Source organism: Bombus flavifrons, chromosome 4 (assembly GCF_040668555.2).
Source record: "Bombus flavifrons isolate JBK064 chromosome 4, iyBomFlav1_principal, whole genome shotgun sequence".
NCBI classification, from domain to species: domain Eukaryota; kingdom Metazoa; phylum Arthropoda; class Insecta; order Hymenoptera; family Apidae; genus Bombus; species Bombus flavifrons.
In genome coordinates, this window is record NC_138445.1 from 3,381,034 (window position 1) to 3,406,376 (window position 25,343).

The 25,343-nt window shown below is 29.9% G+C and overlaps 3 protein-coding genes across 11 annotated transcripts in view; all 3 read left to right on the plus strand.

Annotated features, from left to right (window-relative positions):
• The first annotated feature begins 196 nt into the window (after positions 1 to 196).
• LOC138179415 (uncharacterized) lies at positions 197 to 6,562 on the plus strand. 5 transcript variants are annotated; one of them, XM_069112183.1, is made up of 5 exons: positions 197 to 517; positions 651 to 832; positions 2,419 to 2,577; positions 3,260 to 3,491; positions 3,600 to 6,562. In XM_069112183.1, exons 2-5 carry the CDS (start codon positions 656 to 658, stop codon positions 5,075 to 5,077), a joined length of 2,046 nt encoding a protein of 681 aa, XP_068968284.1. In that variant the 5' UTR covers positions 197 to 517; positions 651 to 655; the 3' UTR covers positions 5,078 to 6,562. The 5 variants fall into 5 exon arrangements, with proteins under 5 accessions (XP_068968284.1, XP_068968283.1, XP_068968287.1 ...); XM_069112186.1 differs by having other exon boundaries at positions 201 to 517; positions 3,768 to 6,562; XM_069112182.1 differs by having other exon boundaries at positions 3,260 to 6,562.
• Positions 6,563 to 9,164: 2,602 nt separating this feature from the next.
• On the plus strand, positions 9,165 to 17,542 carry Mapmodulin (acidic leucine-rich nuclear phosphoprotein 32 mapmodulin). 2 transcript variants are annotated; one of them, XM_069110915.1, is made up of 8 exons: positions 9,165 to 9,459; positions 13,810 to 13,953; positions 14,127 to 14,246; positions 14,347 to 14,459; positions 14,549 to 14,655; positions 14,761 to 14,834; positions 15,002 to 15,092; positions 15,356 to 17,542. In XM_069110915.1, exons 1-8 carry the CDS (start codon positions 9,412 to 9,414, stop codon positions 15,415 to 15,417), a joined length of 759 nt encoding a protein of 252 aa, XP_068967016.1. In that variant the 5' UTR covers positions 9,165 to 9,411; the 3' UTR covers positions 15,418 to 17,542. The 2 variants fall into 2 exon arrangements, with proteins under 2 accessions (XP_068967016.1, XP_068967015.1); XM_069110914.1 differs by lacking the exon at positions 9,165 to 9,459 and adding an exon at positions 10,900 to 12,052.
• An 842-nt stretch (positions 17,543 to 18,384) lies between these two features.
• Amph (amphiphysin) overlaps positions 18,385 to 25,343 on the plus strand; it is a 136,511-nt gene continuing 129,552 nt past the window's right edge. For all 4 annotated transcript variants that reach the window (XM_069112198.1, XM_069112199.1, XM_069112200.1 and 1 more), the window contains exon 1: positions 18,385 to 18,598. In XM_069112198.1, the coding sequence (XP_068968299.1) occupies positions 18,530 to 18,598 (69 nt within the window). In that variant the 5' untranslated portion in view covers positions 18,385 to 18,529. The remainder of the gene's footprint in view (positions 18,599 to 25,343) is intronic.

The window sequence follows — 25,343 nt, forward strand, 5'->3', positions numbered from 1 at the left end:
AGAAATTATATTTGTTGAAAATACTAAATATTTATGAATATTGTCATTAATGAATACTTTAAATCGATGAAATCATTAATAATTCATATTTCATAACATGGGTTTTGCAACTCACATTTTTTATAAAACAATAAGTATCTAAAGCTGTAAGATGGCAGCATATCAAGTTTGTTCAAGACTGTTCGAGATTATCCCATCATTATTCTACGTAGAGAAATATATTCGTAGGTTAAAGTAGAGTCTATATCTCGATGTAAGATGGCTAATTTTTGAGTTTAGTTTACGTCCTAATTTTGTGCATTTCGACACGTTAGTGAGCAAATGTTGTGTAAACTGATTGTTTTTATAAACCGACACTCCCGGTGGTGCTTCATGAGAGTCGCCAGAAAATATATGAACGCGCTATGTCATTATCCATCATTAATCGAGATTGATTGCATACATTTAATCAAGGGTTTCAGTGCTTTTTTTCAAACTACTCTTGATAGAGGAAAACTAACGTTTTAATTATATTTCAGTACGTACTTTTACGAGAGAAAATGTTATCAATTTGTTCATTAAAATATGTTGTACCATTTTGATGATTTTATTCATTATTTGATACATTATAACCTTATTATTTTTTCTGTTTCTCTTCTGTTCCTGCAGAGACACAATGGTTGAGAGTACCAAATGCTGTGTCCTGCAATGGGCTGATCATGCAAGGTACATTACAGAAAAATTTAGTGGGCTCTTGGCACGTCAGGCACTTGTTGATGTAACACTCGTATGTGAAGAACAAAAGCTACGTGTTCACAAACTGGTCCTAGCATCAAATAGTACATACTTTGAGGTATATTTAAAAAATATATTTAGTTTCCTATAAGTGAAATTAATTATAAATTATCTTTCATTTGCATGTTAAAAATATTTACATATCTTGGTTATGTCTATAGTTTTTTAAAAAATATTAATAACGTAAAGTATGTTTTTCATTAGAGTTTTGTAATTATCTATTTCAAGATTAATAAATGTGCATAAATTGATGTTTACAAAAAATTGTTTTATTACTTTGTTAAAAAATATAACAAAGCTAACTTAAAATGTTAGTTAAAATTCAGTGCTAATATATAAAAAAAAGAAAAGTTATACAGTATAAATTATATTTAATAATATTAACAATATTAGATTTAGCTTTTTATGTATTAAAACTACTTGTGACTATAAATATCTATATCCTGTTATTTTTTTTAAATTGTAAAGATTAATATACTTTAAAAATAACTGAGTAGCATATAAGTGGTCATTGTCTTATGTAATCATAAATTACAAAAATATCTAATCATAAATTTAAATTTATATTAACAGGTTATACAAAAGATAAATTAAAAGCAATTCTATAAAACAATGAAATTAATTCAAATATATAAATATTATTTAGGTTTGCGTAAGTTTGTTAAAATCCCATAATTTAAAATAATCATATTTTATGTATAGGTAGCTTTTTCTCTAAAATTAATTTTGTGGGTTTTGAATTTATTATATTATTATTATTATGAATTAATATTACATTAATAATAACAATAAGTCTATGAAGAACACATACAATAGTGAAAACATTTCTCATATCAAATTATGTTCATATATATGTATGCAATTTTATAATATTGTAATATATAATATATCATATCGTAATATATAACAACATATTTTGAATAAATAAAAATTTCGAATTTTATTTAGTTATTGCTTTGTCTATATACATCTATAAAATTATATACAAAAAATATATGGAATACTTATGAAAGGACAATTTTACAGGGATTATGTAATGTTCATATAAACTAAAGAAAGCCTTATATATTGGAATTTCCTTATTTATTTGCAAGCATTTGAAGAAACCATGTTTGATGGACATACTTTTTACAACTTGTGAAGAACATCTATTGAATATAAAGGTATCAAAGAGATAATTTGTATGAATTCAAAATAATGAAATAAATATATGCTAATGTAAATAGCTTTTCAGGGATACATTTTATACCTTTCTTATGTATCAAATAGATATACATAAATAAATGTAGATATATTTCAAAATGTGCATGTATACAATTATAAAAGTTCACATTTACATAACATTAGAATTTTTAATTTTAGATACCAAAATTTTCTACTTGAAGATGATATTATGATTTAATACAAATGTTCCTCAATTCTTTAAAAAATATTTAACACTATTAAAAGTGTTCTTTGCACATAGCATCAAATTTTGTAATATACTATAAATATATTATAAATTTTAAAAATTCGTTTAAATACACTTAGTTAAAGGTAGTGGTAGGTTAGCAAAATCATTTATTCATTGTTATCAGAATTTATGAATACAGCACTCTTTTATCTATTAATATATTTTGTTTGCTTCACTGTCTGATGTAACAGGAGATCCTACAACGAGATTTGGGTCAGGAACCAGTTATATTTTTTAAAGATCTAAACTTTGAAATCTTAAAGGCCATGGTTGAATTTATGTATTGCGGAGAAACTACAATTCCTTATCAATTGTTATCACCTTTATTAACTGCCACAAAAACTTTTAAGGTTGGTATTACAAATATTAACAAACTACTATAATACTATAATTACTATAAACATAAGTTGCTCCCAAAAGATATTCCAAATAAAATTACAAAAGAATTCTAAATAATTATGTTTATAATGTTTTCAAAAATCTTTTATTATTTTTGTTATCTAAAATGATAAAATATTTTGTGATCTATCATAGAACTTATGTTTATGTTTGATATCTTCTTTTCTCTTTTTGATCTTGTGTTATTTATATTTTATAATGTACATTTTTTTTATTGACCCTCTAAAAATTCGCCATAAATTCACTATTAAATGCTTGAAATTTGAATATTTCATATACAAAATGAGACTGTAGCTACAAACATTTTCAAATTTTATTTTAGTATATATAGTATAGCATTGCATGTAATTTCATAATTACTCGTAAGTGTAAACTCACTAAGTATATTAAACATAAGAAGTTTTATAATACAAATATCGATTGTTTAAAAAAGATGTACATTGGAATGAAATGTTTTATATTGTATTATTATTGAACTATTATGTATGTACTTCTCATCATTTTTTGAAAAATGTAACGAATCAATCATAAAATTATCCTGTAAGATATGAAAATCATCATAAATTATCTTAAACAAGAAAAAATTAGAAAAAATACACATAAATATACTAATAATTTTTTATGTATGTATAGGTTAAAGAGTTGACAACTGTGGTTGATGCCATGATGAGTTCCAATGTAGGAAATTTTGAAATTAATACAAATATGGACAAAAAAGTTACTGAATCAGAGATTATAAACAGTACATGTAATAATACAGATCATATAGATGTACAGTGTGATGAACTTGTTAACGATGAGTGCTTTGTACTTTGTAATGAGAGCAACAGTGATGTGAATTCAAGTGAAAACCAGTCTTTAGAAGGTAATACAACCAGTGATCCTCCTGAACAAGAATTAGAGCATATGTTATATGAGGATTCACAAGATTTTGAAACTAATGCAGAACAAACTAATACATTATTTTCGGTAGGAAATTCTACAAAATTAATAGGAACTGAGAATTCAATTGTATTAACAAATGATAAAACGAAAGAAGTATCAAATAGATACTTGGAAAATAGAATGATAAATAGTGATACATTGTGTACAAATAATAAATTAAAACCTTTATTATATGAACAATGCTGTGATTTTTCAGATATTGATGAGTGTGAAGAAAGTTCTATGTCATTGTCACAATCTTGCCTTCAACAAATTGAAGAAGACTTTGCACAATATAAGTTTGAAGGTACTGATGTTCCTAGTAAAGTAGGAAAATGTGTCAAAGTTTACACTCATAAGAGACGAAAATCTATAGATGACATAAAAAACAAGCTAACAGATGTGAACAATATGATTCAAAATCCACCATCTACTGATTGTATAGATTTATTGGATGAGCCGTCCACTAACGATATACCAGTTACACTTTTAACCTCATTAGACATGGAAAGTGCTGAGTATATTATAAGTTTGAGTACTGAAAATATCCAATCTATAGTAGGAACTACCTTAACTGAGCAGCATACATTAAATACATGTAAGAAAATAGAACAAATTATTGAATATAATACCCAACAAGATAGTTTAAATAAAATAGAATTAGATACTGAAAACAGTGAAGCTTCTAATTATACAAAACCAATACTAAGGAGAAGCTTGCGATTAAACCAACAAGAAATAGAAGAAACTATAAATAATAATGAAGCTGTTAAAGATCTTCAAGAAAAGGAAAAACACTTTAAAAAATCAAATTTCTCGAATAGAGCAGAATTATGTATTAAAAGAAAACGTAAAATAAAGGTCACAGATCGTAAAGTTCCAGAACAAGCTATTAACAATGTAATGCAGCCCATTAGGAAGACATTTAACAATTCTCGTAGGAATGCTGAGAAATTAATTGTCAGAAAGAATAATAAAAGTACATTGTCTAACAAAGAAAAGGATGAGCAAACAGTTAAAATAACAAATAAATTAAAATGTGACATATCAGAAGCAACAGAAATTGATTCCATTTTTACACTACCCAAATTAAATACAATAGAACATATAAATCGTGCACTGTGGGGAGATATGTCAGATTTTCCAGAAGACTATGAAAATAAGGCGAATTTAATGGAATGTACTCCTAATACAGAAATTCCGTTTGCTGTTGGTTTATTACCTTTACGTACTGCTCTGGAAAAAATGCAAGCAACACCAGATTATCAACCTCGGAAAACTCGTTCATCGGTAGCACCAATAAGGCAAGATATTGATAATCTCAAGAGGAAGAATTGTACTCATTTAGGTAAAGTTACAGATTCTAAAAGACAAAATACCTGCATTAATCCTCCGAAAGAAAATGCAAAAGCAGTTTGTCATATTCGGATTAGAACAGCACCGTCGCAGTACGTACGAAATCGTAAAAAGTATCTTCCAACAGATGTAAATACACTGGAACCTCCGACTATTATCAATAAACATTAATAGCTATTAATGTTTATAAAGAAATACATAAAGATAGTAATAAAATTATATCCTTAAATATGAATATCACTGAAAATAAGAGAACGCGTAATTCTATGCATGTAATTTTGTATTTTGAGAACATATTTTTAATATAAAACTCCTTGTATATATATAAAACATAGATACCGAAAAAGAATATGCGACGAACTATGTAAAGTATGTAAACTATATAGTTCCTTGATTTCAACAAGAATTCAAGATATATTTTTTTTATTGTCTGGCCATATATTTTTTAATTTATATTAAATGCTACTATACGTGTTAAATAATACTGTGAGGGTAAATTCAAGTTTTTTTCCTTAATTGAGGAGAGAGATATTAATATAAAATAGTTATAAAATAATATTTTTGTTTATTACATTTTTATAAAACTTCCTCGTAGATTTTTTAAATAATATTCAAGATAAGATTATTAATTAATGTGTGTTCTATTTAATCAACGATATGAAATAAACCTTTTTATTTGTAAATGTATGAAATGGAACTGCGTGTTATACATTTGGTGCACGTATGGGGCTACACATACACATAAAATATATTATGTATATACATGCAATTATATATTTTGTTTTTCAGACGATGCCCATGTTGTTTCATGATGTATTTGAATATTTAAAGGTCTTAGTTTGTTATTTTTAAGTAAAACTATAATTTACACAATTTCTTTTTTTCTTTGAGTGTGTGAAAAATGCATACATATCATTTATATTAACGTGTATATCTTATAAATAGGATCTGTTATGGACATTTTTAAGAAATCTTATATATTTTATATCATTTATTGCTAATCATATTCATTATTACCATATTTTGTAATCCTCTATAACTAGAATTTTGTTTCCTTTTGAAAACAAAAAAAGCAGAATTGTGTTTTGTTATCGTTTTATATTTCGTAAATTTTAAAATTTAATCATTAAATTTTGAATAAATCATTTAGCACCTGTATGATGACATACTAACAAACTACAAATCCACAACAGTAAACAAGCAAAATAAGATTTAATGAAAAAAAATATAGATACATGAGTATATAATTTTCATATCATATGTTATAGAGGGTTACTATCTTTGTTTAATGATATACTTTATGATACTTTAGTTCTATGTAATAAGTAAATGAAATCATAATAACCCAAGATAATAATTTGTGCTGTAAAAGTAGTAACTATAAAGCTTCAAAATTATAAAATGTATAATAATCATATTATGTATGTACTTTATAATTGTTTATATTTTTTAAATAGCAATTGTATCTAAACAAAATTATTTGTATTTATACAACATTTACAGTATTTTGAGATGTTAACAGTTGCTGTACAATGTAACATAAATGGATTGTTTATTGCAATAATATACAGATATTTTTTACGTAAATTTATGTATACATATACAATGATACAGAAATATATATATATTTTTTTCGTAATAAACATTTTTGATGTACATTTGCGTTATCTTTGGAATTTTTACTAATATTTCAATTACATTGTTTTACACAAAATTTATATCTCTACAGATAAGACAATTTTACGAAACCCTAACGGAATATTATATGGAATTGCGTACTTAGTTATGTCCTTGTGTTCCATATCCTTGTTATTAAACATTTTTATTACTTCATAGATTACATTCAATATCATATATTGCCAGAATAATCATAATAAGGGACTGTGTAATCCGTACGGAAACATATAATATACATATGTATTCAATATGCTCTTGACACTGCGCAGAGGACGAAAACGGACTAAAGAAAGAGAGCCATGTTTATTTATAACTAGTAATTTGATTGGCCGTGCAATGTACACTATGATACATGTACAATCGATATAAGTAAAGTATAATTGTTGTTATCTTAGTTCTCTAATTTCCGATGTACTAAAAGAAGTCAATAAAGTAAGAGCAGAGATAAAAAGCAATATAATGCACTATCAAAATATATCGATAAAATACGAGTAATCAAAAAAATTAAAATGCTTAATTAACATCCATGAAGACCATCTTTTATATAAACAATTTTGTTAACAATATTATTTTATTTCCAATAAATACAATTAGGCTAATACAAATAATAATTTATATGTAACTAATATACAATCTGTATTCTACACAATCAATGAAGGATTAGAAATATTTTCTGTGTTATAGAATCACCATATATAGGATATGTTTTCATATGTTTTCGAATAAAAGCAGATAAACAATGGGAATATTTTATAAAACTTTATAAAACAATATAATACTTTGTAATTATTTTATGATAATTAATTAATTTATGAATTAGTTGGAACACATATCATTTAAATCTATAATCATGCATATACATACATAAATATAAGCGTATAATATACGAAACCTATCCACACATGTGATAAAACACACGAGAACACTGACTTTAACACTATTATTTTAATATTAAACTTTAATATAATTTTTTCGTACGTGGATATAAGGTAAATGATAATTCAAAAAAATAGTATCAATTGAAATAAATAACTACTTGAACTATTTAAAAAAAATTTTCAACAAAACTTTTGTCTCCTTTGATAAATATTAGCATCACTAAAGTTGTAAGATGCATTAAACTTACATGAATTTTGTTTGTACATAACGTATGGTGGTCGATGAAACAGGTAGTTTCGAAATTATTATCGAACTCGCCTGCTTATCACGAAATTTTATAACAAGAGGCTGTATCGACGGGAAAGACATTACGTGGCATCGTATAACGCGTTTATTCTAATCTTGTAATTCAGTTGTGCACACGGTGAAAGGTGCACGTTGAGATCTAACCAAGCAAGTAGGTAGGTACATGCTCAATGTTTAGTGCTACAAAGAAGACAAATTCTACGAGGCCGACGCAGCGCAGCTACAGTGCAATCAATGAGCGCATATTGATCTCAACCCTTCACGGATTCTACACCTGCAGGGGCGGATCACTTGAGCATCAAACATAGATATCACGACTTGATTAAAAATATTATATCGAAACATACTATATCATAAACAAACTCCTTGTTCTGTTATGAGGTTATATGTTTATTATCTTTAATCAGTATTTAATTGTCCGTATTGCATTTTAAAATAACTATGTTGTACGATTAAATTATAATGAAAATTATATTATTAAAAATATCTAACGACTCTTAATAGTAATAAATTTTAAAAAGTCATATTTATATAATGTCTATATATTTAAATGATATAGTATTAATGATATCGATATTACAAAAAATTATAAAAAAAATATAATAAACATAAAAAATATAAAAATTGTACGCAATATATGAAATTCTAAATTTATATTTTCTTGATAATACAAATTTCATATATAAATTATATGTATATTAAATCAAACCTTTTAATAATATTATACACTGTAATCACAATTGTTATTATTAATTTGCCGTGTGTGTATATTCTACAAAAAAATTAATATGTAATAAAAATAGTAAATAGCAATAAATTGAATATTAAATAAGAGAAAGTATTTCAAATTGTTTCGTCTTATCGATATATGAATTTCGATGTCAAGTTCGATATCTCGCATATGCAATTGTTTAATATCAGTTAATATTAATGGATACTAGAATAAAGAGCATCGGTTCATTCCAACACCAAATTGTCAATTGCACATAGAATTACGTCGGATTTTCTTAGGTGACGTTACGTAAAATAAAGTAAGCATAAGGAATCTCATAGTCTAACACGAGCGCCGGAAGCTTCAAAATGATTGCGGTAACGGGTGCAAACTACCAAATTCTTCCATCATTAATAAAAAAGAGACAATTTGTGTATTAGCCCTGAAATTGAGTATCTGGATTGATTAATAAAGGAACGAACGTTTAAATAGAAAAGCGTTGGAGAGTTGTATGAATGAAAATTCTTTCAGTCTAATTAGATATATAAAGGAAATGAATTTAGGCGCGCTAAAGTGAAGTTGCGTAAAAGGCCGCGAGATGTCAGGTCGATCAGTACCGTGAGCGAACAAAAGAACGGGATTGGTCGCTTCGAAAGTAGTGCCAGACATGTGTTTCGTTTCCCGCCTCGTGGGTTGTTATTGTGTGGGGGCCCCGCCAGTCCGGTGAGTCGAGTGTAGCGAGCATAGGGCCTAGGCCAGAATCGAACTGCCGTTGGGTTGGCTCCTCGGTACGGTGGTGGCTCTGTCCGACTAGTGACCGACCGTGGTCCGTCCGTCATATTCCCGGTTTGAAAGCAAGGTTGCGACGAGTTGTTGCGACGCAGGAAAGTGTAGTGATCTGTGTACGGAGTTAGAAACGGGTTTGCCGGCCATGGAGAAACGAATAGAGCTCGAAAAACGGGGAAGGAACCCCGGTGAAGTAAGCCGAACCCCACTTTATTTTATTGTACTGCTTTGCTCGACACGAGACCGATACAGCGGGTTGTTGCGTGCTTGGTGTTCTATCGTGTACAGGTCTGAGAGCGGGTGCAGAGAGAGAATTGTGTTCCCTCGCGCGACACCGACACCACGCACTCGCTCTGCGGCACGCCACTGGCTTCTCGAAGACGCACGAGAACTCGGATTTCTTGACGGTGACCGCGTGGCTCCGACGATTTATCGGGCAAGAAGACGTGTTCTCGATGCCGACACGAGATGCTACGATTACCACAAGAGTAACAGGCATGGCGTGGTTCGCTTAAACGGCCTGTCTCCTTCATTTTTCATTACTTCGTCTCTCGACATGACGCGTTTTCTCCTATTGCTTCCCTCTCTTCGTCCCGATATTTTATTTCGAGTTCGTACTCTGTTATCGCGTGTGTCTTTTTACCAGATTCCCGGAAAATTTGAAGAAACTGATACAGTTAGGAAAGATTCCGAGTTGCCAGTTGTATCGTATAAGCTGGAAAATTGAGAAACTCGAAAGCTGATTGGTTCTCTGAATTCAACGAATAGTTGATCAACCAATCGTTTATCAAATTTTCTCAAGTTTTTCTAGCGTACGGAGCTTTCTATTGAATTACGAAGTGTCCCTTATCGCGCCGCAGATGTTATTACGTTCATAGAGAAAGCACTATACAACCCGCAGCTAAATACATTTGAACTTGAATTATTTTATTTACTATAAAACCTATAGTATTATACTATTATATATACTACATCTTGCTGATTTGTGATGTAATACATCGTAGAATTAGCGTCGTTGGCATAGAAAGTAAAACATGTTTAATCAATGGAGATATTGCTCTTTGCAATGGCTGATTTTTTGTGCTTATTTCGATCAATTTGAGGAAGTTGAACAAAAAATATTTACGCAAATATTAAGCATCTAAACGGGTAGTAACTCCATTGTTATTTTCATAACATAGTTTGCCTCGGTTACAGGACCAATAATTAATTAATTTTTAAAAACGTATTCAATAATTTCGTAATTAATCAGTTCTATATTTCTGAAATTTTTCTTCTGGAAAACAAGTATTCGAATTAAAAAATTTCTAGCATACCTTTCTATTATTAATTTTAAAGAGAAATTAATTTTTTGTATTTAGGTTCTAATGTTGTATAAACACGCGTTTCTCAATTAGAACGTTAAAATAAATTCGACAAAATATTTTCTAGACGATTTTTCGTGTAATAATTTTTCTATAACAGATTTATCTTAAAAATATTTTGAAAAATGTGTGAAAATAACGTTGTTTTTTTTAGAAAGTTCCTCTATTAATATAGTACTGTATTATTTGTACGTTTCCATAATCGATAAATTTCTTTGAGAGAATCAAGTAATTTCAAACATAATCGTTTCTTATTTAAAATGCCATGTTATACGCAAGTCGAGTGATCAAATTATAGCGTGGCGTGGCTGTCTCTAGGAGCCTCTCTTTTTAAACTACCGTGCATCGTACGTGTGTTCCTATTAACAGAGGCAACCACGTCGTAGCAGATCGTTTATACGGCATTTTAGAAAATTGTTTGTTTCAAATATATTACAATATCATTAGCAATGTGCTTCTTCGTTGATCTTATGTACAACGCAATAGTGAAGTACAAAAAGGCTTTGACAAGATGGTGCCCCTTTCGAACGAATTTCGAAACATATGCAACCTCATATGCATCTGCTGACAAGTTACGGGTGCTTACACATAAAGTATTATGTCAGAACTTAACAGTCCTTTGACCGCGATTTTCGGTATTCCAAGAACGTTAAATCCACCAAGGTCAAATGGAAACTTGAACTTGAAAGAATTTACCAGACAATAAGAACCGAAGATTGTATTTTGCATCGTAATTCATTTCTTCGTTACAGATACTACGTATATCAGTTGATTTGTTTCTTTCATGACAAAATTGGAATTGTAGTTAATATATGAGTCGAAAACCGAATATAATTAATGTAAAATGTGACACTATTTATAAACTACCGTGTAAAACTCGAAAGGTATATCTATTACATGCAATCTGGCTTGAAAAAGCAATAAATCGTGAATCGTATTTTACGCTACAATTTTCTTAACAATAAATATTCTTTTACATCGCCTTTAATATAGGTTTAGATATACATATAAACGTAATTGGAATTGTTAAATTAACATCGTGACATTTTTTTTTTAATCCGTACCATATTTTACACGGTCTACATATTTTTTCACAAGTGGTAAAAGTATATTATGTAAATCAATTATCAGCGGGAAGAGTTGTGCGTGCCATGAGGTGCTGCCATGAGATGCGCGTGCGAGTGAACGTCGCCATTGTCTTCCGGTGCGCGCGAGTGTATTCTTATTGACAATTAGATTTGTCTACATTTTGTAAGATAGCATATGTTCTAAGATTATTTTCAGCCATTAAAATGTATACGAACGATGCTGAACCGATCATAAGGTTTCTTATGTATCTAATCTCCGATAATGTCTTATGGCGTATTACTGATCACTGTGCAGCCATCTTGGACGAGTCCACTCTGTCACCAACTGACACGCGTACGTTCTCGAGCAGTAAAAAAATCAAAATAACTATTTTTCACATCTTTACTTTGCATTACGAATTTCATTATAACAATTGAGCAACACTCGACACCATTATCTAGATTTTTCGATACATTAGAGTATAATACATATGCGTGGGCGTTTGCATCACGTTAACCACCGGCGTTGCGATGCAGTTTATTCAACAGTGCCGTAGCTACTATTTTATGAGCTGTTCCATAAAAAGCAACACGATTTCATATATCATGTTTCATTAATATCAAGTGAAATTTCTTAATATCGTTCTTAATCTTTTTCAAAAACAGTTTTTCAGTTTAATTTAAATATGGATATTAACAATAGTAAATATATTTCTTATTAATAATCGATTTAAACATATTAGGAAAAATAAACTGCAAATTATTATCAACGATACGAAAATACGATTTTATTTCAATTTTTAAAAGTTTCATTATATAGAAATTTCTTTTCTTTATACTATTTTAAGAATTTTGCATTTCAGATTATCATTTTAACGTACATATCAAACAATCTGTTAACTATTTTCTATGAAATAAGAACATATGTTTTTTTAAATTAATTTAATCTCAAAATTTCATCAAATATTTCCTTCTATCCATCTCTTAGTTAACTTGTAGCTGTCATTGATCCGCTCCTATAAGCCACGACAACTTCTCGTAAACGCTTCCACTACGATCAGTGCAACGCACGGCGCAGCCAATCAGCCGGCCGGTCGGAATGTCGGGCAGTGAATCTAAGATAAGGACATGCGACGAGGCTTCGCGTGAAAGCGGTTTGTCGTCACTAAAATTTGCTACGCAGCGATATATTCGGCTTTATTCAGAATTTTATTCGAATTTTATGAAGTAGCGATTAACAATTTTTTTTTTTTTCGTTTACTATGTAAAATTGTTTCAGACGATTATATTATAGTAAATAGAATATAGAGTAATTATATTTTTAATATGCAATTTCAAATTTTAGATAAAACGAATTGTATCGAAATTTATTTCAATTTGCGATAAGAAATGAATTTCGATAACATTAGAACTTGAAACTACTCGGATTCGCTTGTCGCGTGCCGCAGTCAGTACTTATCGCTTGCCGGCTTTTCTGATGCCGCTAAACAAGACGCGTCGTGCACTCTACTACCATCACCCCTGTATCCCGGGCGCCCCCTCACACTTCCCCTCCCTGTTTCTCCTGTCTCCTTTCTATCTCCCCTCTCTCTTCACCTTTCTCTTTCTCCGATCAATAAAATAGCCCATCTCCCGCGAAAGCTTATCGTTCGTTTGAATTTTAGCGACTATTACTTTTTTCATATACCACCAACTTTTCGTATTCACGCCTTCACTATATACTGAGCTTACAAATGTAATTAAGAATGCAATAGTCTCGTTGTTTATACGGACAGTTTCTGTAACCAAAGCTGTTCCTTAATCTTTGATATTCATTATTTCACTAATCTTTGTACAATTTATTAAATTAAGTGGTTAATGCAGAAACTACATACATAGAAATTTATTAATTCTAATTAGGAAATTTTTATTTATTTTTGGCTTTTATCATTTGTATATAAAGTTACGTTTATTGTAAAATATCGTTATACACATTTATTTTCAATAAACGGAGACATATGGTATCTGTGGTACAATTATGAATAGAATATGATATACTATTTTTGTAATATTTGTAATTTACCTGCTCTTGTACTTTAGTACGATACTTATAAAAAGTTATTATTTTTTCAGATCAAAGAACTTGTTCTTGACAATTGTCGGAGTACGCATATAGTAGGTCTGACAGATGAATTTGTTGCATTAGAATCACTAAGTCTCATCAATGTGGGTCTTACCAGTCTAAAAGGCTTTCCGAAGTTGTCAAGCCTTAAAAAGGTAAGCAAAAAGCATATCTATTATTGTTATCTTAAATGTAATGTACAAAGTATTTATTTCTTGCAAACTTTTAAGAATAACATATAGTGGCACATTTTATATTTTAAATAAAATGTAATGTTGAATATAAAAGATGAATTGAAATCAATACAAATTACTATTATTTTTTATAGCTGGAACTTAGTGACAACAGAATTTCTGGAGGTTTAAATCTTCTTCAGTCAAGTCCCAAGTTAACTCATCTCAATCTTAGTGGAAATAAGATCAAAGATCTTGATACACTTCAACCTTTAGTAAGTTTTATTATTTCAATCCTATATATATATAGGATTATATATATATATGCTTTTTGTAAGTATCAATAGATATATTAAAAATTGTTTTTCTTTGCAGAAGGAGTTTAAAAATTTAAAAAATTTGGATCTCTTTAATAATGAAGTGACAAATTTGGACAATTATAGAGAGAAAGTTTTTAGCCTTATTCCCAGCCTTCGATGTCTTGATGGGTATGTAATGCTAGAGAATTGTTTCATTTGTCTGGTTTGTTTTTTGCTAATGCATTAAAAGGTAAATTTAAAAATATTATGTTATATAGATTTGATACAGACGATTGTGAAGTAGATGACAGTGAAGGGGAGGATGATGAAGTAAATGGAAATGAAGATGGAGATGGAGATGCTAATGAAGAAGATAGTGAGGAAGGTTAGTTAAAAGATGAAAATTAAGTTAAACATTTATTAAAATAACAAAACAAAACAAAGTGAACAAAGAGATTTATGTTTTAATTACAAATATATAACTTTCTAGTTTCAGATGAGGAAGAATTTGTCTTTGAGGAGGGTGATGTAGGATTAGAAGCTGTATACAAGGACGGTCTTGAAGTAAGTTATTCATGTTTCAAACTTTAGCTTTTTTACTATATACAAAATGTAATAATTTCGTTATAAATTGCATTTTAATTTAAAGATACTTTAAAGATGATTATTAATGTTGTGGCTTTTCATAACTTTTGATTAATGGATGCATTTATTTGATCGTTATAATATAGGATGAAAGTGATGAAGACGACTTCCTCTGTGATGAAGAAGAAGAAGAAGAAGATGATGACAATGAAGATGACGAACAGGACGAAGAAGAAGGTAAATAAGCTTTTTGATTAAGATAGATCCATTGGTTTTATTGTTGTTACTGAAATATTAATACTATCTTAAATATTCTACTATCTTAAATATTTTATTATAACTGCCATCTATCTATAACTTATCTATAACTGTCATATAAAATACCTTAAAATGAACTATATCATTCTATCTCAAGTAGTCTTCCTTGTTATTTAAAAAGGAAATAATTTTCGTAGAGTATAATGCCATAAATTTTATTACTTTTTTATCGCGTTATATAGAGTCGTCTCCTGCTCGGGGTAAGAAGCGGAAACATGAAGATGTGGGAGACTCAGGAAACTAGAATTGTAAAGAGCAGGCTTCTGATTCTGTTGAATGAGTGTAAAATTCATATAAATAATAACAATAATTGAGCCGCCGAGTGAACATCTGGGAATCAACCTAATTGACCGACCAATGACAGACTACAGTTAGTGGTGTGAATTTATCAGTAAATCATTGACTGACGAATTGTCTGTGGAACAACAAACGATTACCATTATGGAGAAGAGGAATGTGAATGAAAATGAAAGAGGATAATGATGGAATAAAATAGGACTGCATTCCAGCTGGGCACAGCGCGTTTTAGTTATACTAACGATATTTTATATAGAGTATATAGTTAGAGTATTAGTGGTGTTGCATAGTGGGTGAAAGATCACATATTGAATGACTTGAAAAAGGCAACAATGGAGTTTTACACTTGAAGGAGCGTATTTGTCTGTTAGCTCCAGTCGGCCAAAGGCTGGTCACGCTGGAATGCAGTCATCGTTAACTAAGGTTACATAAGTTACATTTTAAATACATTATTATTGTACCATGAATAAGTATAGAGTAAATGAGGAACAACTTTTGTACAGGTTTACACCATACATTGAGGTGCATTATGCCTCTGTGATTTTTGGGACAGAAAATAAAGAGATAAATATATGTTGCTCATACATTGAGCTTATATCTATGAAAGACGTAAGGTAGGAATTTACATCATAAGAATAAGGAAGTAAAGAAAAAAAGTATGTACATTTCGTTTATTAGAATAATAATAGTGTTTGAAATGTATAATTGGTATGAACAAAAACAAATCAGTTTAGCACATAAATGGTATTTTAGTATTTTCTGTGTTTCATTGTTTTGATATAAGTTAAATAGTTTTGATATTTTTCAAGATATCTTGAAAGGACTGTGAAGTAATATAAGAACACAATTGATATTGTGGTATTCTTGTAATTTTTAGTAAATTTTAAGTTCCAGGTGTTTATATATAATGGCATTATGCTGCACATAACATGGCTGTTAAGATTATTGTTATTTACTTTTGGGCATTCCATGTGCTACGTGTTATGCTCTAATATGAGAAATTCATTTGATTAATGACATCATTGTAATATCTTCCCGTTTACAGTTGCAAGCATTCAGTTGCAATGATTAAATGTTTTTTTACATCAGAAAATCCGTAGAATTTTTTATTATTACGATTGCATTACTTAATGGATGTGTATTGTTTATATGTAACAACAAGTCACTAAATATTGGAATATGATATTAAACATAAAGAAAAGAATCAAAATTACTGTAAATCAATAATAACCTTTAATTTCTGTCTCTGAAGTTACCATAGCGCTGACACATCTCGTGATGATTAAAGTGCGAAGTTAATGGGTAATGATTATTAATATTATTATTAATATTAAATTACAATTATGATTTTTAAAAAGTAACAAATATTTACACTTGCGCTTTCGCACTTTTGAATTGTATTTAAAAAAAGTCAGAAACGCAAAATTTAGATTAGAGTGGAAAGATAAAGTATCGAGAAATAGGCGTAAAAATGAAAGATGGATCAGACGATGTAGTTAATGGCGAGACTGTAGCAAGTGGATTACTGGACGGACTACCAATTAACTACGTGATCGTGAGTATGGATGGGAGTGAAATAGCGAGTGAGAGTGCAAGAGAAGATCGGTTTTATAAGAAAAAAATTATGGTAGAGTCGAGGATCTGGCGCCTCTTTGTCGCCAGTTTGGTTATGGCCTTATCCAATTTTTCCAAGACTAAAGCAAATTTATATTAGGTACAATGAGTATATGACATGTACAGGTCCAAATCTGTAAATTTCCAATCTGCAATTTGTAATTGCGGCTCGCGCGGATGTATTAAAAGTTAAATTATAAATAATTAAAAAGTTAAATTATAAATAATTAAACATCCCGCGCGTCCCGCGACACATACACTTTTGTCAATTGCAATTTTGGATAGACCATTTACGTAAGGGAATCTATCACCTTCTATTATCAGATTTATTACATCTCTGTATTGTCTGTCTGTTCCGTTGTTAAAGTGGATCTTTATCATAACGTTTGTTTATTTCGAGCAATCCTCATCACAAAATAAGAAAAAATAATTTATTAATAAAATCATTTACAAATCAAGGATGATGTGTGATAAATATTATTAATATGTTTTCCACTCTCTATATAATCCATATTTATATATATAAAATATTAAGAATTTTATTTTTTCTTTTATTTTCCTCTGTAATTCATGTAATATGTATATGGCATCTATATATATACATATAACGAAGATGTAAGCAGTAAGAAATATTTTGATTTTGAATATAAAAATCATAATAATTAAAATCTTAAATATTATATATAGTTATGACTTTTATATTCAAAATAAAAACAATTTTGTTTTAACGTTTTCGTTCTTTCTGTGTCTGAAATCATTTATATAACTAATAGTTGAAATATTTAAAGTATCACTCAATTTTATATTTTAGGTTTAATTTTGTTTTTAATCTAAAAAAGAGTATTTTTATGTGCATTAATTTATAAAAATGTATTATAAACATGTTTATACTACTCATATAACGTTTAATATACATATATATATATATAAGTATATTTGCTTTGACATTATTGTAACCTTATACACATAATTAAATACTTATATCGTTACAGTATACGTATATAAAATTTATAATTCTTAAGAATCTATTTGGATGGTAGATTAATAAATTAATATTTGAGAAGTTCGTACTAAATTTTTCAATTGTATAATTAATGTATATTTAAAGTAATTTTTCGACTCAGTATCCTAAAATTAGTTTCAAGTGAATTTTAATCCTATTGGATTTTTTTCATTCATCTATCTTTACCTTTGTTCTACTGTATCAACAGGTAAAATACGCGAGAGCATGTACGGTGCTGCCAATAGACGACGCCCTGTGAAAGTGCGGTAATTCATGCTCGGCGCGCAGTTTCGTGTCGAGTCTTCAGTGTTTCTCCGCGCTTCCGTTCGTGCGTTTAGGTTGTGGTTCGTTGTGGAAGCTAGTAACGTCGGTTTCGAAGTTGAAATTAGTGTTTTGCGGAAAGAAGTAACAAAGTCATCGTTTTTTAAGTAACGTGAAGAAAATGGCTGAAAGTAAGGGTGCGTTGATTGCGAAAACAGTGCAAAAACATGCAGGCAGAGCGAAGGAGAAGGTAAGTGCTGCGAAAAGACATACATACATTTGTACGTTCGTAACAGGTTTCTTCGGAGAGCATGTCAGTCCTTTGTACGCTGCGAACAAAATTGTGCATTTACAAATCGTTTCAACCCTCGGTGCTACATATTCTATGTTTCAACGTGTTTGAAAGAATGGATATTGCTATTTAAATGTTCCAGTGTGTAGCCTCATAACCCCCTAGATAATCTATTTCGTTCGTATAAGGTTGTAAAATTTGACATCTCACTGACAACATGTACTTATGTATTGTAAGAGAGGCTGTATCCGAATCTGCGAAGAAGCCGGTAACAATTCGTTGGATTTTCTTGTCGCTCGTACAGAGGTGACTTATATAAGCGGTAAACATGTACAAGTTATGTAGCAGAGTTTCATTTAAAATTACAATTATGCAACTCTTGGGCCTAGTTCAGCGTAATAATGCATATGTTACAGGTGCATCTTCAGTGTTAGTCCGCACACTATTCAACGAAATACGTTATTGTAAGCCGTATATTATCACGTGACACGAATATTTTACTCTCTGTCGAATGCTTACATTTTCAAACTTGCGAATTTCTTAAAATAGAATGAGCTATAATCCCGCCAGTGAATATAATCTTAGTCTTTGAAATATTTTTTCCGTTATGTATTTCTTCAAAATTATTTACATCGTATTATTATAATGCACGTGTCAGCATACATTTCAGTTCTTGGAAATTACAAAAAATCGAGTTAATGTAATAATACGCTATACACTTCGTCAGTGTATTTTACCGAATTCTTTTTATAATATTATACGTTAAATAATTAAATTAAATATTAGAAGTAGAGTTGTGGTTTTTACAACGTTTTATATTATATAACCGATTCCTGACAAGAGTTGTTTCATTCGTACGTTTTATTTTTTAGGAGAAAACGGATGACATATCGTTAGTTTCGTCCAGTTTGTACCTAACAATACTGTACGGTACTACATGATACTCGTTAGTACGTAACGCTTGTATTAAAAACGTGTATTGAACGCTGTTGGCCAAAATTTTTATTACTCAGGTATTATTGTTATCGTATATTCTTGCTGCATCGGTAAGAATTATGAATAGATTGAAACACTTAAAATTTTACAATTTAGGCCTTGAACCAACATTTTTAAAAAGTTTTTCATTAATAGACTTGCCATTATCTTTGTATATAATGTAACCTTTTCGTGTAATGAATTCATCGTATTTAAACTTTGGAAAAATATTTATTAATGATGTGTAAGTTTTATCTATGCGATGTGTTATTATCAATTATTTTGAATTCAACTTTCATTAATATATTTGTATGCTTAGGTAACGTAAAATATACATAAATATTATATTGGCTGTTACAGAGAAATGATTCGGTAAGATAAATTTATCACATTTATTTATTTATTTATCAGTTATCACATTTTTCAACAACTTATTTTCTTTTATTTTCAACTTATTTGCCTGTTTCATCGAAATTTCCTGATTAATTATAAGGAGTTATTGACCCAATGTAAAATGACCTGGAAATTAGTTGACGATAGGGAAAGATCGTAACACATACACCGTTAGTCTGAACAGTATTTACCTTCCCTGCATTATCACACATTTAAAGATTTTATCAATATACCTTTCACGGTTTCCTTATAACATTTATGTGTACAATTGATGATCGAATTGTATCATTGTATAAAGTAAATAATGGATATATCAACTTAATTTAGAATTTCATTTAAGACTATAGTTTCTTGTAACGTTTTTTATGCACAATATGAATGAAAATTATAGTACACTATAGTTATAATAATTTAAATAAAAATGTCCTACGTATAATAAAAGTTATAGAACAGATTTGTTATATTTACCAGGAAAACGTATAAACGCTATTGTACAAAAATATCTATTGATCCTACTTAATTCGTTAATAAACAAAACTAAATAAATTAAATCGTTGTTTTGTTTTTCCAATCAAAGTAAAGTTTTTAAACCAATTTCTCTTTCTATTCAATTCCAATTTCTCCAAATTTCATATAATTGTAGCATCTAGATGGAAAGAAATAGAAAAATTATTCAGCAAATTCTTGGAGCTCCCATTCGTCATTAAACTGCGACAGTTTAATAACGTGAATTAATTAAAAGAAAATAACAAATGAAGCGTCTCGTTAACGTGACTTTGTTTCATAATATGTTAAGAACATCTTTATAAGGAAACAGCGTTCTTTAAAGCTTGAGATTAAGTGGGTCATTATATAGAGTACGCAAGTACATAACTTGCAAGGATCATTGATTCCTTGGAAGCGCGCTCGTTTTGCGTTTAGATTTTCAACGAAGGAAAACACGCCATTGGTATTTACCTGCGATATACCGTAAGACCGTGTAATTCGTAGGTGTCTTAACTTGCTTTCATGATGGTGGTTATACAGACTTATCTGGTAGAACCGGTCTATGGTATTGCCATGCTAGGGCTACCACTCTCGTCCGAATCGGTGAGTAGTTTTCAGTTGAAAAAAAAAGAGGAGAAAATCGACCTTCCATTCGAAAACTTGTACTTAAAAATCTGTGTCAGTCTACGAGATTTAGGGAACGAGAATCGCCAATTGGTCTTTAATTTATAGTTTAATTTATTTAATTTTAAACTATACGACGTCGTCATTTTAGAGTATGAAAAATGTTTCACGATAAGAAAACAAATTTAAAGACGAGCGAGAAATATCTTTTGTTAAAAGAATTAATTATAAGTTATGATACTTGCAATGAGAATTTATTTAATTTCCGGTCTTTTAACTTTCTATAGATCTCGTTGGAGAGTTTTGATGATTTTAGATAAGATCATATTGAGAAGGTTGACGAATGCCTCTTCTGAAAATATGGTTATCTTCCTCTTTTAGATAACGAGCAGTCAAAACGTTCTAAAGTTAAGTAGCTCTTCAAGGTATTCTGCGTGAAACCTTTCTAAGACTTTTCGTATACTTTGAGGAAGCTCCGTGAAAGGATTTCTTCTCGTTGTATCTGCTTCTTCATGCACAGATATGTCATTAATTAATAATATTTTATTCATACGAATATTATTATTTAATACAAAGCATACTATATTTGTTACGAAAACAGCTTATCGTATTGTCAAATTGTTAGCGAAATATTCGAATAAAGTTGCCCAGTAATTTTATTCAAATCCAATAAAGTTACAAAATTATTTTATTCGAATTCGGTGATATTCAGCGATAAACATGTACGTATTAATTTTCCAAGTAAACGAGTAGTAAAGATACGAACATTTCTTGACAATGAAATTTCTATTTGAATTTACCGTATCACAATAAAATACCAAAACGTAATATACTTTCCAAATTCCTATTTAAAAGTTCCGAGGTTACTTTGCTCTCGATATGAGTTGCTTATGTTATTTTCAAAATTTTCATTATGGCCATTGATAAACTTTGCTCCAAAACCTTTCTCAAAAAAATTGAGCATCGTGTTAGCTGTACACGAAATCATAATACGTTCACATATAATACTGTACTAACAAAAATAAACCAAAGTAACCAAGCTATACCTACTGAAAGCAAGAATATCATCGTTTAAATACCTAAAGTCTTTAAACAGGATTTTGTCGCGTCAGTTTACCTTTACGACCAATTGTCAAAGGTACGTGGCATCAAGATTTTTATGAAAAATCTGGCGTCGATAAAATGCGTTCGGGCGAACATTGAGAAATTAGCGGTCTCGATGACCAGACAGACTTAGGTGCTTTTTCATACGGCAAAGTTGTACAGATAAGCCGGGATCGATGTTTCAAAGAAAGAAGGGACGATAGATTCGATCGCGAGAGCATTGGCACTCGCACGTAAAAAGTTCAGCGAGTCACTCGAGGCGAGGAAAGCCAGTGCTCCTATGTACTAGAAACCAAAGACCATTAACACAGCAAACGATGTTGCGCCTTTTCTCGTGCTGTAGAAATTCAGCGTATCGTGCACTGTATCGGAATTTAGCTTAGCATTTGCACGAGTGCCGGTGAAACTGAGAGGACGATGGTCGTCTGTAACGAAGATGGAAAAACGAGAGTCGAATGTGATCCGTGATGCTGTGAAGGACGACAGAGGAACTTCAAATAATCGGTAGAAATTTGTAAGCTCGATCGCGTTCTGCAATCGCAATAATATTGGCTTGGCAATTAAGTGATTACGGATTTTGTCAATACCACGTAATGACAAAATCCGTAATCGCTTAGTTGCCAAGCCAATATCTTCGATCGTACGATGAAAGAAGTTTCGATTAGGATTGGAAATACGTAACTGTGCATTGATATAATTCGAGCGCGGAATTTTATGCAGATTTATATCTTCATAGACACGAGCAAGGAAATGGAATTTAGATAGAGGTTGGATATTAGTTATTAAAAATTGTAACGAGTACCTTTCCTAAGGATGTGTTATATATTTTCGTATACCATGCGCATTCCGTACATTCTTGCACCGTAAAATTTCAAAAACATGCATAAATATTCGCAGTCTAGTTGTAATTGGTATTTTAATTGATACGAAGCTATTTAAACATTTGTAGAAACTTTTCTGGATATGTCGGATTTATTTATTTATGTTGTGCGAAAGATTTTGCAATTTCATTAGCACTGCAGTGAAACGTGATTATCACGATTATATTGGCGAAGTGAATTTGCAAATGGATGAAATTACAGGATATTTATTACGAACAGATCGAGGTATTTGAGCAGTCAATTATTCATTACATTAGCAAATTGCAGTACTATGATATCACCTTTGGAATTAATTATATATATATATCTGTACTAACCATTACTTACACTGTATACTAATTTTTTAGTAAGTTTCATACTTTTGTAATCTTCTAATCGCTTTCGAATATTTTCAACGTAATCGCGATAGGCGTAGCTTGTTACGGCGTCAATCAAGCGTGATATATTTATAAGTATTCACATAATTTCGAGGGTCATTGCATATTCTGTTATATATTTGTAATATTTATGTTATAGGTGAATTTTTTCCGTCAATGAATCATCGTTTAAATATTTGTAGTTTGAACGTCAATCCATTCTTCCTATTCAATACTATGTGTGCTATTAGCGAAATAAAAAGTATCTCGGACATAATTTTATTATCCGCGGAACATCGATCTACTTCGTTGATTTATGTCTTAATTATGCGATGAAAGGTTCCGGTTCCTTCGCTTGTTGATCGGTTTTACAAAATAAGCGGCTCGTGTCGGACGAAGTACCAATAGATCGCATCGAAATCTTTCTTCACGTTTATTCTCTCGCTGTGCTCGTAGCAATGCACTTTATTTTCTAACCGTACCTTGAAAATATGAAAATAATGAGCTGCTGAGAGTGTTTGCACAACAGTATATCCACGTAGATTAGAGATAAACACGCAAAGAGATCCTTACTTAAAGAGAAATTCCATGCGTCAGGTACATATTAGATAAAATTTTTAACCAAATGCGAATTGCATTTGGTATAGTAGTTTATAATGTCGTGGACATTATATTATCACAAGTAGTCGATGCAAGTGTTGTAAGTAGGGAAATATAAATTCTCAGATTTGAGTTTTGATCTTGATTTGATCTTCATTACATGTTGGGAAACTAGTTCCATCGTGTAAAAGTATCATTTTTCTAATATGTTTTTAATAGATAAATTTAAATTCAACTAATTTATTGGAACAATTATTCAATAAGAATTTATTCAAATAGTTATTTGCTGTTTTATATGTAATAATGATTTGGATTTACTATTTGAATTATTTTAATCAATTATTTAAATTCAAATAATATATTCAAACAATTATTCATCCATATTATTTAATAAATATTTATCCATATAGTTATTTGTTGTATTTGTACGTCCAATAATATGCGAATAATTATTTGAATTATTTTAATCAATTATTTAAATTCAAATAATATATTCAAACAATTATTCACTCATATTATTTAATAAATATTTATTCAGATAGTTATTTGTTGTATTTGTACGTCCAATAATATGCGAATAATTATTTGAATTATTTTAATCAGTTATTTAAATTCAAATAATTTATTCAAACAATTATTTCGTATTATTTAACAAGTATTTATTGAAATAGTTATTTGTTGTATTTGTACGTCTAATAATATACGAATAATTATTTGGATATATTATTTGAATTATTTTAATCAGTTATTTAAATTCAAACAATTTATTCAAACAACTATTTGAATAAATACTTACTAAATAATTTAAACACAACAGTATGTAAATAATTACTTGCGTTTGTAGCATCTACAGACAAATCTATTGTATTAAACAATGACAATGGTATTGTATTAAACAATTTACTCAAATAGTCCGACAATCGAAACAAATCAAATTTGTAGCTGTTCGGAAAAATTGTATCGAATTCCCTGGTAAATTCAAAGAAACATTCGCAGCCGCAAATTGGTCGGCTAAGTACTTCCGCGAGGTGTTGTTCACTGGAAGCAATCCAGTTCGTAAAGTTTAAGGGGAATCGGTGGATGGTAGACGATAAAAGTGATTTCGAGTCGTGAAAGTAAATAATGGCTGCATTAAACTTTCTCGGTGTCTCAGTTCTTTTATTCAGCAGTTGACTGTTTTTCCTTGGACGGACGTATCCGTACGATGATTCTGCGCGTTTCAGCAACAAATACCGAGGGAATCGCATGAAAGTGTAGAGAGACGGAAGTCTCCATGCTCAAAGT